Genomic DNA, 17,519 nt, shown 5'->3' with positions numbered 1-17,519 from the left:
CGAAACTTCGCCAAAGGGCAAATCTGCAGGGAGGCTGAGCGCGTACTGCGAGCGGTAAAACTAGACGAACGAAAAGTACGACTCAAGTGGTTCCCGGCGCACGCGGGCGACGCGTCGGAACGCAATGAGAACCATAACGAGACGGCACACGCCGCGGCGCGAGCGCTAACCAACCGCGCCCCGGCGACAGACCGTCCGACGTGGTTCGGAACCAAGGACCGCATGACGGATTACAATGAAATCACGAAGGCCTACCGCTTGGCTCGCAGGACTCTTCCACCCCCGCACCCGAGACTGAGTCGAGCGGAGGCGGTAGTACTGAGACAGCTCCAGACCGGATCGCTACCGAGCCCGAAACTGTTGAATCGCATGTACCCCGAGACATATCCGACAGATATGTGCAGAGTCTGCCGGAGGGGGGCCGCAGACTACACGCACATCTTGTGGGACTGCATTAAATATCCAGAAGACGCTAACTCAAGAACACTCCCACCGCGGCTCGAGGCAGCCGCGAAGAGCTACGACCGAGACGATCAGCTCTGGGCCGTCCAGCAGGTCCTCGAGGCGCCCGAAAGGCACGGACCCAGCGAGCCGGCAACGGCGAGCGGAGACCCGCGCCGAGTAACGGCACCTTCGAGGATGACGTAGGCCCTCGTCGGGGCGCGCGAGCGCCCAACTGCAGGCATAAATAAAGTTTCTCCAATCCAATCCAATCCAATCTCGGCTTTCTCAGACTCTGGGAATACTGGTGACATCTTCGTCCCTGAGGCAGAGACGATCGGTGATCTGAACAGGTACGTGGAGTTCACTGATGTTTCACCTTTGAGGCCCCCCAGTCGTGTTCCTCGATGACAAAGTAAAGCTTACACAAAAAGGAAGCAAAACGAAATCGGAAGTGCTGTTGCAGTCAAAACTCGATCAAGGGTCAGCACTCTCTTTGGGAGAACCGATAACCCTGGACCCTATAGGAACAATTGTGATGACTGCCTTGAATAGTTGGGAAACTTGAGGAAAGCCTACAAAGTGCCTACATCTTATCAAGAACGCCTATAATTCTTGACACTGCTGTCAGCGAACTTAAGCTACAAAAAATCCAGGTTGCCATTCCCAGTTTATCAAAGTACATGATCCACAAGCCTAAATGTTGGCATGAGAAGCACAGCATAAGGGCAGCCCCAGATACACTTCAGTGGTGCTGTTTAAGAGCTCAAGATGAGTGTAGACCGCTATGGACTACTACACAAAACACGAGTAAAGGTGCTCATGACAGAGCCGAATCAAGAAAGACGTGCACGTTGTTCTTGATGGTGAACAGCAGTACATGCCCAGAATATTTGACTCGCTCAATATGAGAGGCATATCATATGTTCAAGGCAGCTAATCCAGACGTTTCAATGGCATTGTCGAAGTATTAGTCCCATCGTCCGAAGTGGGTTCTGCTTGCTCCCTACCAAGAAGTGTGCCATTGTGCGTATCGTGGCAACCTCAAGCTCTGCATTTCAGCACGAAAAAGTTTCATGGGTGATGCCTATACTATCTAGTACTATAAGCGATGGAATAAATATAAGAACACTGGGATTCCATGCGAGACTGAGGTCACATATACAATGTGGCAAATTGGAGACACTGTAAAGAAAACATTGCGGCCGATTTCGTATGTGAAGGAATTAGGTAAGTAGATTTCCAAGTAGGCCCTGCATAACTATATATGGTAGGCACAAGCTGCAGCCATTTGTGAAGTGAAACAATGCGAGCGGCAAGCATCCCTCGTTTTGTATGTTGATTTCACAGGAAACTAGACTACCATCATTTCAAATGAGCTTCAATACTACCACTGGAACAAAAAACAAGTGCCAGTTTTCAACTCTGTTATAACCACCACAAAAATAGCACACAATTACGTTGTTATAAGTGATGACATGTAGCACGATGCAGCCCATGCTTGCTTCGCATTAAGCAAGATTCATAAGTGCCTTGAAGACCCCCCACAAAGCCACGTCGCCTACGTAAGTTAGCCAGTGTTAACCACTTCAAAAATAAACTTCAATTGTATGAACTTGTAGGTGAAAATTGTGAGTCAGTAAATTGGCTGTTCTCTGCGACCGGACATGGAAAAAAACTCATGTGGCATAGTTGGAAGAGTCGTAAAGGATCAAGCTTCTCTTCACAGCCTAGGGGCAGAAAATGGAAAACTAATACAGCCGGCATTTGAAATGGTCGCACCACTACAAGGCAAGCTCAAAAACATCCAGCTGATTCCTACACTTTCGAGCGAGATTGAGTGTTTTTGCGATGAAACAAGGAAGGAGTGGGAACTCATCACCCGTGTGTGAGGCATCCATGGCATGCTTGGCTATGCTGACCAGATGTGACTTGCTCTAAACGTGTTTCGTCTATGGCAAGAACTGCTGCAACCAAACTTCACATCATCAAAATTTTTTAAACTCGTTTTGATTCCATGTGCTGTGAAAATGAACGCTTTTGTGTTAACTAAACTAACAATCTTGGCGACTGCTATCCAGGAGCACATCTCCTTCCCTATCTTTCTCTTTCATAAAGACCTTTAAATTTGGACTGGCACAACAATGCAACACATGCATTGAGTGAATGCATCCATTAGCCTCCAAGACGCTGATTCTGTTTCGTGCAATAAGATGAAAGAAAGGAAAGCAGTCACTGGGTGTGCTTCTTGATGACAAGGAATACCCATCACTGTACAGGCTATGCAAGGGCATTTCATTCAAACAGTTCTTCGTTCCCGGAAATATTTTTCACCAACTGCAAATACCTCATCCTTGCCATTGAACAAGGCTCAGAAGAGAAGGAGGCGTGTCCTTGCATTACCTTTTCGCAATAAATGCTCACTTCCGCACTTTGGACAAGTCTTGAAACACAATATTCGAACATTTGTCACATTGTTCCAATGAAAATGATGCAACATGTTTTTTCATAATATTGTTTCACAGTACTCAGAGAACAACATGGGGGACTTTGAGCACACTTGAGAGGGGGTTTTCGTATAACATTTTTCAACAAAGTAACCTTCTTCCAATTTTGATATTCCGAGTAAAAACAGTTATTACAATAAAAATTAGAAGAATAAAAAGGCACATGTTTGTTGTCCACCTAAAGGCCTACCTCTACTGTAAACCGCAAAAAGCTGAGAAGTACAAAGAAGTAGGAATAGAGACCCAAAGATGAGCATGTTTCTTTAAAGTTACCTTGTTCACAAATCCAGAAAATGCCGTAAGTTCCCCTTTACTTCTATTTGCAGTGGAAATATAGATATCTGCTATATTAGATTTGTATGGCCTTAAGCATTGTTGGGAATTTAAGAAAAAGCACATTTCATAAAATTGTTGCCATTACATGACAACCTTTAATAATTTTTTTCCATGTTACTAATAGCTTTCTTCAAAAACAAGTAGCAGTTTAGGACTATTCAGTCATATGTGCCTGATGTGTAAAATTATCATAAAAATTTAATAATGTGAAATGTACTACTTGTTTCGATCTCTCGTGGCCATTAGCACGTGACAACATAAAATTTGCCCCTGTTCCTTCTGCAATGAGCACTGAATGTTTAAGTTGAGGGATACAGTGATCAAAATTAGAACTAGTCAGTTTGATAGCCCCACCAGCTGCAGATCAATTCAACCTTTTAATTAAAATTAAATTATGGTGTTTTACGTGCCAAAACCACTTTCTCATTATGAGGCATGCCGTAGTGGAGGACTCCGGAAATTTCGACCACCTGGGGTTCTTTAACGTGCACCTAAATATAAGTACACGGGTGTTTTCGCATTTCGCCCCCGTTGAAAATTCAACCTTTTCCGCTAACCATATTATGCAAAGCCTCATTTCTGGAGTACATGCCTGATTACATTGCAATCATTAAGGTCCTGCTATGCTAGGATGCTCATAGCTTTCAAAGCTATTCTTCAGTTAACAACTGCCAACCACTGGATGGGCAACTTCGGAGGCCCCATTTCACAATCCAAGCACACTGCTGCTGTACCAGTGTTAAGGTGAGAATAATATGGCACTTCTCTCCCCGCCAAATATGTACACCACTCAAAGTCACGCTGATCAGCCGCTCGCCCTCCTGGATAGAAATCATGAAGTCAGCACTGTCTTTGCGGGCTCTTTCAACTCTCCACGATATTGGAGCTCATGCTTTCACCCTCGATTTCAGAATAAGGTGCCTCCCTCTTGAATCGAAAGTACAGGTATCTGCCAAAAAAGAACCAATACAGGAAAGACTTAGCACACTATGCACATCCTAAATTTTACATGTTCATTGTTACTGGCTATAACTACATGACCATTCGTTATTCAGAACGATGAAGCAGCAAAATGCTCACAATACATACATGTACCCTTGACGAGGACAGTTCATTCAATCAAAATGACATTTGCCACCTGGGCTGGGCTCTCAGCCAAGTATCAATATACAGTAAAACCTCGTTAAACCGTACCCGCTTAAACAGTAGTGTCATTTTAAAATAAGTCAAATCCCCGACTCAGTGGTCATTGAACATAATGTGTTTTGTATCCGCATAAACCGTACCAGCTTATTGCATACGTATCGGCTAACACGTGCTTCCACTTTTCATTGCGGAAACACCGCGGTGTGTCGTCTCCATCGGGCGGCCCGGCAGAACAACAAGCCTCAGAAATCATAATAACGGCCTCCAAGCGCCCTGTGCGTTTGCGTGTGAAGCCACGTCAACATCAACATCATTTCGACGCCGTGCCAGAGAGCGTTGTGGCATCATACAAGCGAGGACTCGCGTCATGCCAAAGCTCAGATAAAAAAGTCACCGGGTGCTCAGCATAGAAAAATAAAACATTGTTTGTAATATTGAATGTGACACTAAGAAGTCGGCGCTGGCACGCGACGTGGATCTACTGTTATAACACACGCATAGGCAACGACAACAACAACTATGGTGTGTGGCATTTGGAATGCAAAGAAGTTACTCGGCAGCGCTGCTGCATCCGCCAAGAGATGTCGGCTACGAGGTTAGACTTTTCGCCATCGTTGCCGAAGTGTCGCCTAGTGACATTTCAAATGACATAAGGATGACACGGAAAGCGACAGCACAGGCAATTCAGGCACAACAGTGGCAGAAGCTGCACGTTATGTCAGCTTCACGAATGCAATCATCGCAACAAGAACAGCACCCTGCAAGGAAAAGGTGCCCCGCAACTTCTGCAACGCTACCACGCCTATGCACGGAAAATATGCAATGCCAACGAGGAATCTGCCATGCGAGTGTTTGCTGAGAAGAGGGGGCTGGCTGAAATGCTGGCTCACAGCTTCAGTAAGTTTGAGGCCACTGTCGTCACTACTAGGCCGCCGCGGCATCAAACGAAAACAACACTTTTGTAGCGTGAAGTGAATAAATACTGCATGTTCTTTCCCCTTTCATCTAACTCTCTCTGAGTTCTGTTTTTGACAGGTAAGTGGGCGATCTCAAGCTATTTCGGTAAAGCAGTACTACCGTTTAGTACGTACTTTTCACGAGCTCCGGCCAACTACGGTTTAACGAGATTTCACTATACTAGGTAATTGCATACGTATAAAGAATGCGACCGCATTGTGGATGATACAGCTTGTTAAACTTCACCATGCCATGAAAGTGTCATGGTTTAATAATGGCAAAATACAGAACATTGTGGGTCTTTAAGCATTTAGAATGAGCATGATTACCTCAAAAGGCATTTTAATAACAAAATAACTTCATAAACGTCTTGAACAAACCACTCCAATTACGCCCCTGTTAGAGAGGTGATGTAAAGTAGCATATACAATATTAAAGCAAACTGTAAAATCCTTTCTATGGCTCTGAAGGGAAACAGCCAATCAGCTGAAGTATTTGACATCACCATACCCACTGCATGTATGTGCAAGTTTTTTTGCTGGTATTAGATGGCTATAGCAAATCAAGTGAACTAGAAATGTAATGCTGTAAAGCGCAAGCGAATTGCAATATCAGTCGAGTGGCCCTTGAAGTTACATTTACTTTTACCTAAGGAAGTAAAGCCGAACTCAATGAATGACAAAAATTATTGAAAAACAATGTCTTAAAATCTGCACTGTGGATTATGAAAAATACCATAGTGGAAGGCTGCACACTTACTTGGATTCATTGGGTTTCTGTATTAACAAAATACACTCAATCAGAAAATGTGTTCAAAATTCTTTTAAAAATTGGTAAATGTGATAATTAAGCGATTTCTTTTGGTGTGGTTTTACTACAGAGGCATACATTTTTAAATGATTCAAGGTAGTAATTATACAAGTGATTATAATACCACTAATAACTTATTTACCTTCTGTTAAAAGCAGCAGGTTTATAACTTCTTAACTAAAGCAGTCAGATGACTACGTCCCAATGCAAGAATTGAAGACCATCAAATAGTTGAAACCGGTCCCCGACATGCAAAAAGCTGATGCTGCTCATTTATGCAGCAAAATAAATTCTGCTTGCTTTCACCCAGAAAGGCGGAGCTAACTGTCGAAAAGCACAGGTGTCACACCCTTTGCAGATTCCCATTAGTGACAGGACTGTTTATGTCTCACCGTCAGGTGAGCATGAAGCAAACAAGATTGCAGTTTGATAAGGGTGCTCACTTCAGACTTGCCCAATGGGTAGGTGGGAGGTCAAGTAAGGTGGAAACTCATGGGCATCTGCTAAGGATTTGACAGTTGTTCTTTTCAGTAGCCCAGTTTCTGCTTGTTTGGTGAAATTTGCTGGAATTCATTATGCTGCGGAATTCACTGCGGCAGCTTTTTGCATGTCTAGAACTAGTTATGAACTTCTCGGATTATTTGTTCGACTATTTTAGTTAAATATGCAATCAGAGTCATTCCCTTAGCCTTTCTACAATTACTACCACGAGTCATTTTACAAAGCATTTCCACAATTACTACCACGAGTCATCTTACAATGTGTGCTCTTGTAGTAAAAGCAATACCAAGGAAATCACTTGATTTCTGCACTTTGCATACATTTAAGAAATTTCAAAAGCATTTATGGAAACACCCTGTATGTGTGCATGGACGTTTTTAAATCCCACTTTCAATATAATGTAAGCACTATGGCTGAGATTTGATCACATGTTTTCGGTCACTCGTGGTTGTCAGCAGAATGCCACAAACACAGAGCTACAGTGACTAGCCTTAGGTAGAAATAAAAATCTAAGCTGAATTCTCATTGCCAAATGAAGGCATTATTAACATATCAATAACGAAGTTCTTGGAACTGAACTTACAGGAAAATTCCAATGGGGATGATTTGTAGAGCTGCAGCAAACTCAAAGCCAAAACCCTTGAAGAACTTTGATGTGGCTGGATAGAGGCCATTGAACAGTAATGACCCCGTGAACATGGCAAAGGACTGCAGAGCACTCATCACAGCAAAAGCCTTGCCTGCAAGCAAAAAAAAAAAAGTCAGACAAGTACTAATAGCTTTACTAACAGCAACAGCACAGTCAACATACAGATGTCTTTTTTTTTTTTGCTTGAAGCACGATGAACAAAGGGATTGGTGTACTTATTCTGCCCACACTTTTGATTCATTTAAAGAAAATAAAGAATTTGTGGTCATCTAAGTCTGGAATAAAAATGCTGCTGCAAAAACTCTTAAGGCTCTGATGACAACATGAGAACTACTAATGAACTGATTTTTTAGGGACAACAAATAGGGCTGGCAGTTCCAATAACTTCCACTAAGGCCCTCGAGCTTTTTTATGCATGTTACTTCACCACGAAACTGGAAACTAGACAATTATTGTTCACTGTAAAGTATGTCAAGTTTATTGCCAAGGACACACACTACCCTCTGGCCTCCAAGCAACATAGATGCTTTCTATATCCTAGACAGATGACATAATTTACATATTTAGGTTCCATAACACACTATAGATCTAGAACTATATATGTCTGCACACAGGTGGATATCTGCGACTATGTACTTTCGTGAAATTAAAATTTGAGCTCTTGGAATGAAATGAGCTCACATGTATAAACTATATAGTTGCAAGAACGAAAAAATAATGTTAATCTCATGAACTGAAGGAATCGAGATTATTCAGAGCCTTCTACAGGTAGCTGACTACCTGGCATCGTTTGAGGTTCTTCAACGAGTCACCAGGTGGATGAACATGATTGTGTAAGGTGAGAAACTGTGTGTGTGACTTCAGTGTGGGTGCTACAACAGCGGCAAGGCAATGACGATGGCAATAGTAACAATAATGGCAACAGCATGAATGACGGACTTAGTATTGTACATTGGTAAAAAAAACATTACGACCTGTCCCATTACGACCAGGCTTATTCCGGAGATGGTACAATATGGGAAAAACTGTCACACCCACGCTTTTCTAAGCAACTTATTGCTATGTGACATGATACACGTGAAAGGCTGAGGTAAGGTACAAAATTAATCTTGCATTTCACCCCTACATCTGTGGCCTAGTGGAAACTGGCAAGAGCAGAGATGTTTTCGCTTTTTTAAGCAAACCATTGTTATGTGACATGAGGCATGCACCCATCATCTCAATGTGAGGGCCGGCATTGGCACAAGAGATGTATGCATGTGATTGTGGCCTAATGGAAAGAGCATTGGACTTTTGTGTTGGGGGGCCGGGTTTTGACTGCACCATCGAGCACAATTTCATTTTCACTGAAGACGACCAAAATGAGGCAAGACAGAAACCTACCAATCCATCCACATGCAAAGAACCTGGTATGAAACAAAGAATGATTCCTATTAAAAAGCAAAGCTTTCTGTAGAACTGCATATTTAAGTCCATGGTGTACAGCCCTTAGCTTAAGATGAGTGCACGTTCAGTTGTTCATGTCAAAGTGTTTATTTCGTTTCTTATAAAATACACACCAGGCACACGATGTGGGCATAAAAGCCATGATGGTTGTGCAAGTTGGTTACAAGCTTTGTGTATACTGATGCAAGCAATAAATCATGTTGACAATGTCAATATATTACCATCGGTATGTTCAGAAGGTGTCCAGGTATCCTGACCTTCTATGATATTTTTTTACCATTTAGCTTTCAAAGGAGGTATTGACCTTGAATTAGTTGGCTACAGTGTACAAGTGGATGTGCTAACCCTGCCTAATTGATTGTAAAGTATCTAGGCTCAGCAACATAAAATGTGGCAGAAATGAATTACCTTTTTCATCCACAGCTACAATCTTTGATAGCAATGCACGAACTGAAGGGCTCGTAAACTCGCTGAAGACAAAAAGTACAGGAACTGCAAAATTGCAAATAAAGAAATACAAGAGAGATTTCTCAGGTCAGCCTGTTAGCAAACTGCAAAGCAGCATTAGTTCTTGCTAAAAACTCTCACAGGTAGAAACGAATCAGACATACTGGAGAAAGCAAGAGCAAGGAAACAACATAACTCAAAATAATTCATGTTTCACGCTTAAAAGCACATCAGATTATACGGCATATATAATCTGCATTTAATTATTAATATACTAGAAGCAGGAGGGCAATCTGAGCAAATGGAAATAATGATGTTTTAACGCAATAGCGTTAGGACCCTGCATCGCAAATAATCTGGCGTCGGTGTCCGCTGTCGGCATTTCGATTCCAGCGTCAACCGTCGTTTCACCAAAAATAACTTCGAACCACGCATACCCAACCATGCAGGCCCTCCATGTAGCGCAAGGAAGTTACTGTACTTTAGTTTCTCAAGGTAAAATATGCCAGAAAAATCATTAAGTATGACTTACACACAACCTACAGACATGATAGCACCAGATTGTAATCTGAATATATGAGAATACAGTTACGTTCCACGGAAACTCGAAACACAAACTCCTTTCAAGAATCTCAAAGGCTATAAAGCGGTGCACCCGGTTCCTTGCAAAAGCTCCAGATGGCACTCGCCTCCCTCATATCACGGCCTATGCAAGACGTCGTATTTCTACCAGAAAGCTCGCCTTTGTGCACAGGCTTTGCCGCCAGCGTTTCCTGGTAAATATTACAGTTACATAAGGTGCAGTTGCCAGGAAGCGTGAGAAGCAGTTGGGGTCTTTGAATGCTATTGTGTTCCACTCTTAAAGGTGAAGCTTAAGCGTCCTCCAAACTTTTGCTGCCTTGTGTGTATCCCAGCAATGAGTATTTTCACACATCATCAAGTTAAACAGAAACTAGTTAATCCAAATTTAACTGATAATATATCAGCTGACCATTAATTCAATGAAATACTGCAAGAAGCACTGAGGAATGCTTGTGTAAGGTTTTTCAGACAAGCTACCTATCGCAGAGCTTTTATCCTAGCCCACAACTGGAGATGCATAAAACACACTGACAGCACTGATAGACTTCACAATATATGAGTCAGATACACAACTGGTAGCCACAGAAAGTTGGTTCCATCTAGTAAATATATAAAGCACCTTGCTCTCTTTGGGAATTATTAGAACATTTATTTCCGGCCACCTATGCATACAATTCATGTGGAAATGTCTTGCAGTTAAGCTAACAAATGCACATGAAATTACAATAAACATGTTCAAAGTAACCATCACTAACTTATGGTGTCTTAAAGGAGTACTGGCACAAAAATTTTTACTTGTCGCCTCTTATGTTAAATGAAGCACCAAGCACTCTAAGTCCTGGAAAGAATACTGGCAAGCAACAGAGCACCCTGAACAATTTACTATAGTGCTCGTTTCTACGAAGCAGGTTCGGCCAGTATCGGTACACAAAAGGCAGATGTGTCATAACGTCATGAAAAATTGGATTGCTGTTTATGCAAAGGAAGCGACTGATGCACACAATACACAATACATGCACAGCCCTTTTGTTTGTTTTTTTATGCACTACATCATTATAACTAGCCTTGACGCAATGACATCACAATCGGAGATTTAGAGATCAAGATTAGCATCAAATTAAAGTATCTTTAAGTGTTTCTCAACCTTCACACTTGCGAAGTGTTATCCTTTTACATATGCAAAGCATGCGGTAGAGTTTCTAAGACTTAAAATACATGTCAGTCCTTCTTTAATAGACAAGGACCCACTGGCCAAGCATGGTACCTCAGCATAGTATATTAGTATACATCAAAGTTTGTTATTTTAATTAAAAACTAGATCCATTATTCTTCACCAACTTACCATGGGCTTGCAGTATGTATCACCAACACATCAGTTGATTGTCTATAAATGTTAGTTCACTGCATAGATTCACGAAATCTTTTTATGTGTGGAGAGCAAAACAGCACTTTCACTCACTGAAGTACACCATAGATGTTGTCGTGCAGAGACCAAGCCACAAGAGACCCAAGAACCTTGAAAGTGATCCAAGGAGACCAGCAAAAGCATCAGAAATGCTCAAGAAGCGGTAGGCCAAAGGTAGCACTACCAGGAGGGCTACACCTTCCACAGCAATATTGACTCCTTGCAGGAAACTGTAATGACTTGCGGTCCAGCGAAGTGGCTCATCGGTCAAGAATGTGTACGTCAAGTAGGTCTGGGCTGCACCAAGAGAGATAAAGACATCAACTACTAGCTACGTGATGTTTCTAGCTCATGCCGCACAGAACATCAAAGCAGAGGCACATATTTGAATGTCGTTATTTTAATCTTTTGGGAGTGCAATCCAACAAACAATTATGTGGGAGAAATGCTGCTTAATATGAGAGCCTCAAAACAGAAAATGTGTGCACAGTTTACACAAGCATGCAAACTGAGCCAATAAGGCATACACCCTGACCAAGTCACAAGCACCTTTTTAGTGGGCAACACTGAGACAGCCTACACCACGATCAGATTTTTGTGATCTAATTAATGTAATACACCAGTGGCTCAACCACCACCACCTACACTAGCCACCAACACCAGTGGCTATCAAGATAAAAATACTGAATGAACGAATACATGAACGAACAGCAGACTACAATAAAATAAAATGCAACACCTGTCAGTCAATCTCTTACAACTTCATGGCTGCCAAAATACCTTGGCTGACAATCAAATAAAGACAAACTACTTGCCTGCTAGGCCATAGAACATCGCAAAAGCAGCAAGAAGCAGAAGAATGACATGGGCTCTGTTTCCCCGATCTCGCAGCCTGAAAACGGTCATTGCCATGTCCGTCACATGCCGAAAAGAGAAGATTCCAGGGCGCTCCATTCCAGTGTCAACACTTGCTTCAGTGGGCACTTTGTCATGGATCACAAGCAAAACATAGAAGACGGCGGCTGCATAGATGAAGAGCTCAACTAAGAAGATCACTTCATAAGTAGTTGTCTTGAGCATGCCTCCCACGAGGTACATTCCAAGTGCCCCTCCAGTGAATATCATGGCTTCCAGTATCGAAATTCGTCGGCTCCGGGACTGGAAAGGCGTCACATCAGTGAGATAGCCAAAGCAGCTTGATATTACTCCCAAAGATCCGGTAGATATGCCGACCAATACGGCACTGATCATGACAAGTGATACGCTGCTGTTGAGGTAGTGCGAGAGAAAAATGAAGTTCAGCACACTTGCCATCCCCCCAACAAGGGGGACAAGCATGGGCCGCTTGCGACCAAAGCGATCATTCCACGATCCAACCCACATACCACAGATCAGAGTCAGGATAGACATTGTCCCGTAGTAGAAAGCAATCCACACTGAGGCTTCAGCTTTGATGTCAGTACGTGTCTGGTTCTGGGCCGAGTGACAGTCTGCAACATTGGTTGTGTTGAGGTGCCTGAAGCAACACTTTGTGTTTATAATGTCCTGGACAGCGCTCATCTCCAGATGCATGGTGGCGAAGAATAGAAACACCACTGGTTCCACTGTGATCTGTAGCCCCATTTTCTGCAATACGAATGCCATCACAATCAACTCAAGATTTTGCCCTGTGCAACTTGGGTGAAAGGCCTCTGACAATGAAAACGAGGAAATGCATGCATAGTTAGAATATTAGAAATATGCATGAGCACATACATAAGAGGTAAGTTTTTGCACAATGTTCAAGATTGATTCTTGGCCATTAGATAAGCCTTTTGGCACTGCGATACTTCATCTTTTCGTTAATCATGCAATGAAATATAAGGAGGGCCGAAATTATCCGTTAACCCCGAACATATTGCACCGTGTGCCACTATATGAACCACCATAACTAGAAACTATACGTCATAAAAATAACTTCCATAGTTATCTTTCCGACATGACGTAGACGCTTTTGAATTCAATTGCGTAAGGATAACAACAATACTGATAAGGCACCGTTATCACCTGCCAAGAGGTAAAAAAAAAAAAACAAATAGCGACGCGTCATCATAGTTTTTTTTTTTTTCATTTTTACCTCGATGTCAGTATGTGCAAATGGTATTTGAGCAGCTCGTTTACAATTGTCTGACAACTTCCACTTCACTGATATGTGCACAGGGCGCAAAAGCAAACTCAAGCAAGAACATCTCATTTTCATGTCAATGAACCGAAGTCGTCAATCTTTCTCCTCCGTTGTAGAAATTCACGCGGCAGCTTCGCTTTATTCCTTTCCTCCGAACCATATTGAGAAAGAGTAAATTACTATTTGAACATTAATTAGGCGAAAGAAAGGGCATATGCGCCTGACAGCACTTCCCGTGCCCCTAGATCGACCTCATCGAATCCGGTTTGAATGGACTAACTTCGCACGCACTTCACGCTCCATGGTGCGGCCGCTTGACCTAGTTTCTGTCCTTTCGTTTTCTTTCACCTAGCCCGTGGCAAGATGTGAAGATCAAAACAACGATCCGCGCATATGTTACTGCCTCGTTGGAAAATTCGACGATATTGACACGCCAAAGACAGTTGAAATGACGACGCAGTTTGTACTATCTTTACTGAGCCCTAGATAAAGAGTGTCATACCAAGCGCTCAACGTCAGAAAAGCGCTTGTCAAAAAACACATCGCGTGATGCGTCGCCGCTCCACTCGAAACCAAACGCTCGAAACGAAGAAAATCCGCACGGCGCGTCAGTTCCTACACTTACCGGACGATATGTGCGCAACTCTCGAAACTCCGATCCAAGTGCGAAAACTTCAACCAAGAGGAGCGCGACGCACGCTTGTAGCTGTAGGTCTTTTTACTGCAGCCGACTCATCAGCGGATTACCACAGCTGGGACCGCAACAACTCGCGGTACTCGCAGACGGGCAGACGTGCGGGCGCGCGGCAACGGCGGCCCAGAAAAAAGTGCCTTGGATTGTCACCTCCGAAACGTCGTCGCTGCAGTCTCAAATACAGTTTCGGTTTTGTTTTCGCACAAAGCAATCGTATTACTTCATATTTCAAATTGTTTTTGTCCTAATCATGCTTTTTGTTAAATAAATAAATTAATTAAAGTATATTGAGGCATAATAAAGCAAGGATACGAGCCATAAATGATACTGCTAAAGGTTTCAGCCGCTGAAACGTAGTACCAGCATAAAAGGCTAAATCTTTAAATTTCTATTAGTCTTATTTGTGATCTGAGATTTGAAGGATAATATGCCTGGAGACTGTGGCGTGGAGTTAGCCTCAGAAATTGCGTCGTGCAACGTTTCAGTACATACAAATCTTAAGGTTCTCCTAGTGTCGGGAGCGGGCGTCCATTCCCGAAGCGCCGGAGAAACCAGCTTTGATGCTTGGCGGGGTAGTTCGAAGAGGGCGCTGCGCTCCTGTGGCGGGTAGTGGAGGCACCACTGGCCTCCTTGAAGCCATGGGTTCAGAATAGCAGTGGTAAAGCAAACATCCGCAATAGACATTAGTAAGAGGCGACTGGAGGATTGGTGGAAGAAAAGTAGGGAAACGACAAAAGACGGAGACGTACAAAAGCACAGTTCGCAATAGGGGATCAGAAAATTTGGGCGTGGTAGTTCAGAGTGTTTTTTTTTTTTTTTTCATTGCTTAACCTAGGTAGGATAATAAGCAGTATAGTAGCAAGAGCTTGGTAGCGCAACCCACCGCCCCGTTCCAAAGGGGACGCTCATAATATCTATCCACTCATCCATTCATCTATCCAGGTTACTGACGCCAGCCGAAGGAGTTCAGACACAAGTCGTCGTCAGTTTTGGGTAGCGCGTGCACCGACGTAGTTCACTTTGTTCCAGCCTTTATTTACGTTGATACCGTAGTGCCACGGCTTGGTGCGATGCGACGTGCTGAATTTCTGTGACAATGTCTTGGACGTGAATTCACTAACTCTTAAAGTAATGCCACACATTACCCTCTCGCTCATTCATCCAAATGCGTTTGAAAAAATGCGCGTCAACTTATAGCCTTCAAGATATTTAGTGAGGAGGTACTAAAGGAGATTTTTTTCTATAAATGCGATTTGGACAGGCACTTTATAACAAGTGAGCCGACAAAAGAGCTTGTGAAGCTTATGGAAAGGTTAATATTTATAATGACTTCAAGAACACCATCTAAAGGCCTCCGGCCCAAGTCTCCAAGTGCAAAGTTTCTTGAAGAGTTCATTGCATTCCTTGCAGAATGAGAACATTATGCTGCCAAGCATGGCGGTGGATTTCTTAGCTCAGGAACTGCCCTTGGTCTGCGTGTGACCATAAAAATCACTCTGTCTCTTTTAGACTACTTAGGTAGCTCACTAGGCTACAAGTACTTGTTAACAACTAATCTTAGTCAGGACAAAATGAAAAATATGTTTGGTGTCGTAAAGCAATCCTTTGGTTATAACGATCACCCTTAACCTGAACAGTTTTTAATTATAATACGCTGTGAGCTTGTCATTCTACAGCCTGGCAAGGCCTCCTAAAAATGGGAACTCACCGGGAGACTTCGTAACCACACTCTTAAAGCCATCTGATGTTGGAAAACGAAAGGCTGACCATGTACCTAACAGAAATTATTGATGAGCTATGGATGATAGCAATTTGGAGTGTGCAGAATCTTTGTTAAAAAACACAAGGCAATCAGTTGGATCATGACAACTGTGTCGAAAAGCACAGTGACAGTAGATTAGTATATTATAGAGTTGGCTAGACAGTCTTTAAAAAAATTTCCACACCCAGAGTGTGCCTCTCGCCTTTGTATTTTGCCGCTACACGCAGATTGCGACGGAAATTCCATACTAACAAGGCGATTTGATCATGGGGGCTTGATCTACCCTTCCAGAGCTGTTGAGGAGCTTGCTTGCAAAGTTGAGGACACATTTACTGTGTATTTCAGCAGGAATCAGCTTTATGCTGAAAGCATGGTCTGCTTTTTGCATTTCCTTCAGGGAGCGAAGCTTAAAGAAGTGGGTTGCAGTGAGCATGGGCGGTGTTTGACAACAAACATAATAAAGTTATATGTGCTGACGAGGCTGTACTTCTTTGCAAAAGCAAAGAACATGGAACGGAACACACAAAGAGAAAAGCAGGAGCTCCTGAAAATGAGGCGATGCCAGTAGAACGAGTCGCGAAAATGCTCCCGGGCCCGCTTTTGTGCATACCTACCTTCCTTGTGCAATAAAGCAAAAAAAAAGAGGAAAAACTTGTGACATAGGTTTTGAAAACGCTCCCTACACAGCGTTTTTGCGGGCCACAGTGTGCAACTTTTTAAAGCTGCAATAAACTATACGCACGAGACGAACAGAATGCATTAATTTCCTCTCCACATTTGTGAGCTGATTGGTGTCGCATCTCCAGTAGAAAAAAAAAATACCAACCCCATTTTATTGCAGCTGCTTGTGTAGCTTCTGTCACTCTTGTTAAAATGGCAGCACAACAGAGACGAAGACAAGTCACATAGAAACACATGACGAGCGCACCGTACCGTTTCTGTGTCTCTTCATATCTCAGTTACGCTGCCGTCATAACTAGCTATGGGCGAACTAGCTCAAACCAAAGTTTTGCTTCACCACTCGTCGCGATAAGCGTGCTCGCTAATTTTGTAAGGTTCACTGGCCCTCATAGATGCCTGTTTTCTGAACTTGCAAATCGGCGGAAAGCGCCGGCCACTTAATTGCGAGCGCCCGCTGAAAAGCGCGCCGGAGCCCGCAAGAGCAACCCGCCAGCTAACGCTGGCGCCATCTGCCGGAGCATAGCAAGGTATTTCACGTCGGCTCGCGCCTTCACGACACTAGGATTCGCGGTGTTTGGCGTTGTGACTTTTCCGAAGAGGGGCGCTTTAAGCGCACCCGAAGCATTATACCCGGGAAATACAAATGTAGGAATCGATCAAATTTATTACCATGGCACTGTCTGCACACGGTTCATATAATCCGCATTCTTTAAACTTCTGGCCTAACGGTTCAATTCTAATATTTCCATTATGGCAGCCTAGAGTGGTATGAGCTTGCGTCAAGTTTCTTTTGCAGGCAGATGAGGCTTAGTGAGGCGACAGCGCTGTAGCGCAGGATCTTGCCTATGAAGAACGTATGCGCGTCCGAAAACGTTGTACGCGTCGACATGCATCATGGGTGGTTGTCAACGGTGACAATTCAATATCGAGCAATGGGCCCAGAATCCGCATTCATGTTTTTTTTTTTTTTTTTAGTGATGAAGATGTAATT

At 43.1% G+C, this 17,519-nt stretch overlaps 1 protein-coding gene across 2 annotated transcripts; it reads right to left on the bottom strand.

Annotated features, from left to right (window-relative positions):
• Nucleotides 1–724: 724 nt before the first annotated feature.
• Nucleotides 725–14,709, bottom strand: LOC142572005 (proton-coupled folate transporter-like). Of its 2 annotated transcripts, none has more exons than XM_075680788.1 (6): nucleotides 14,578–14,709; nucleotides 12,043–12,853; nucleotides 11,282–11,524; nucleotides 9,202–9,285; nucleotides 7,282–7,438; nucleotides 725–4,233 (listed from the first exon to the last, which is right to left on the bottom strand). In XM_075680788.1, exons 2-6 carry the CDS (start codon nucleotides 12,848–12,850, stop codon nucleotides 4,149–4,151), a joined length of 1,377 nt encoding a protein of 458 aa, XP_075536903.1. In that variant the 5' UTR covers nucleotides 12,851–12,853; nucleotides 14,578–14,709; the 3' UTR covers nucleotides 725–4,148. The 2 variants fall into 2 exon arrangements, with proteins under 2 accessions (XP_075536903.1, XP_075536902.1); XM_075680787.1 differs by lacking the exon at nucleotides 14,578–14,709 and adding an exon at nucleotides 14,017–14,197.
• Nucleotides 14,710–17,519: the final 2,810 nt, after the last annotated feature.

The sequence above is a fragment of the Dermacentor variabilis genome, chromosome 2 (genome assembly GCF_050947875.1).
Source record: "Dermacentor variabilis isolate Ectoservices chromosome 2, ASM5094787v1, whole genome shotgun sequence".
Lineage (NCBI taxonomy): Eukaryota > Metazoa > Arthropoda > Arachnida > Ixodida > Ixodidae > Dermacentor > Dermacentor variabilis.
The sequence above is the reverse complement of the archived record's forward strand: the minus strand, read 5'-3'. Positions and strand labels throughout refer to the sequence as shown.

Excerpts from the sequence above, each read along its gene's own strand:
- LOC142572005 (XM_075680788.1), bottom strand. The coding sequence starts at position 12,850 with ATGGGGCTACAGATCACAGTGGAACCAGTGGTGTTTCTATTCTTCGCC. Across the intron at positions 11,525-12,042 it reads GATGTTCTATGGCCTAGCAG|CCCAGACCTACTTGACGTAC; the intron begins GCAAGTAGTTTG and ends CTCTTGGTGCAG. Across the intron at positions 7,439-9,201 it reads TGTAGCTGTGGATGAAAAAG|GCAAGGCTTTTGCTGTGATG; the intron begins GTAATTCATTTC and ends TTTTGCTTGCAG.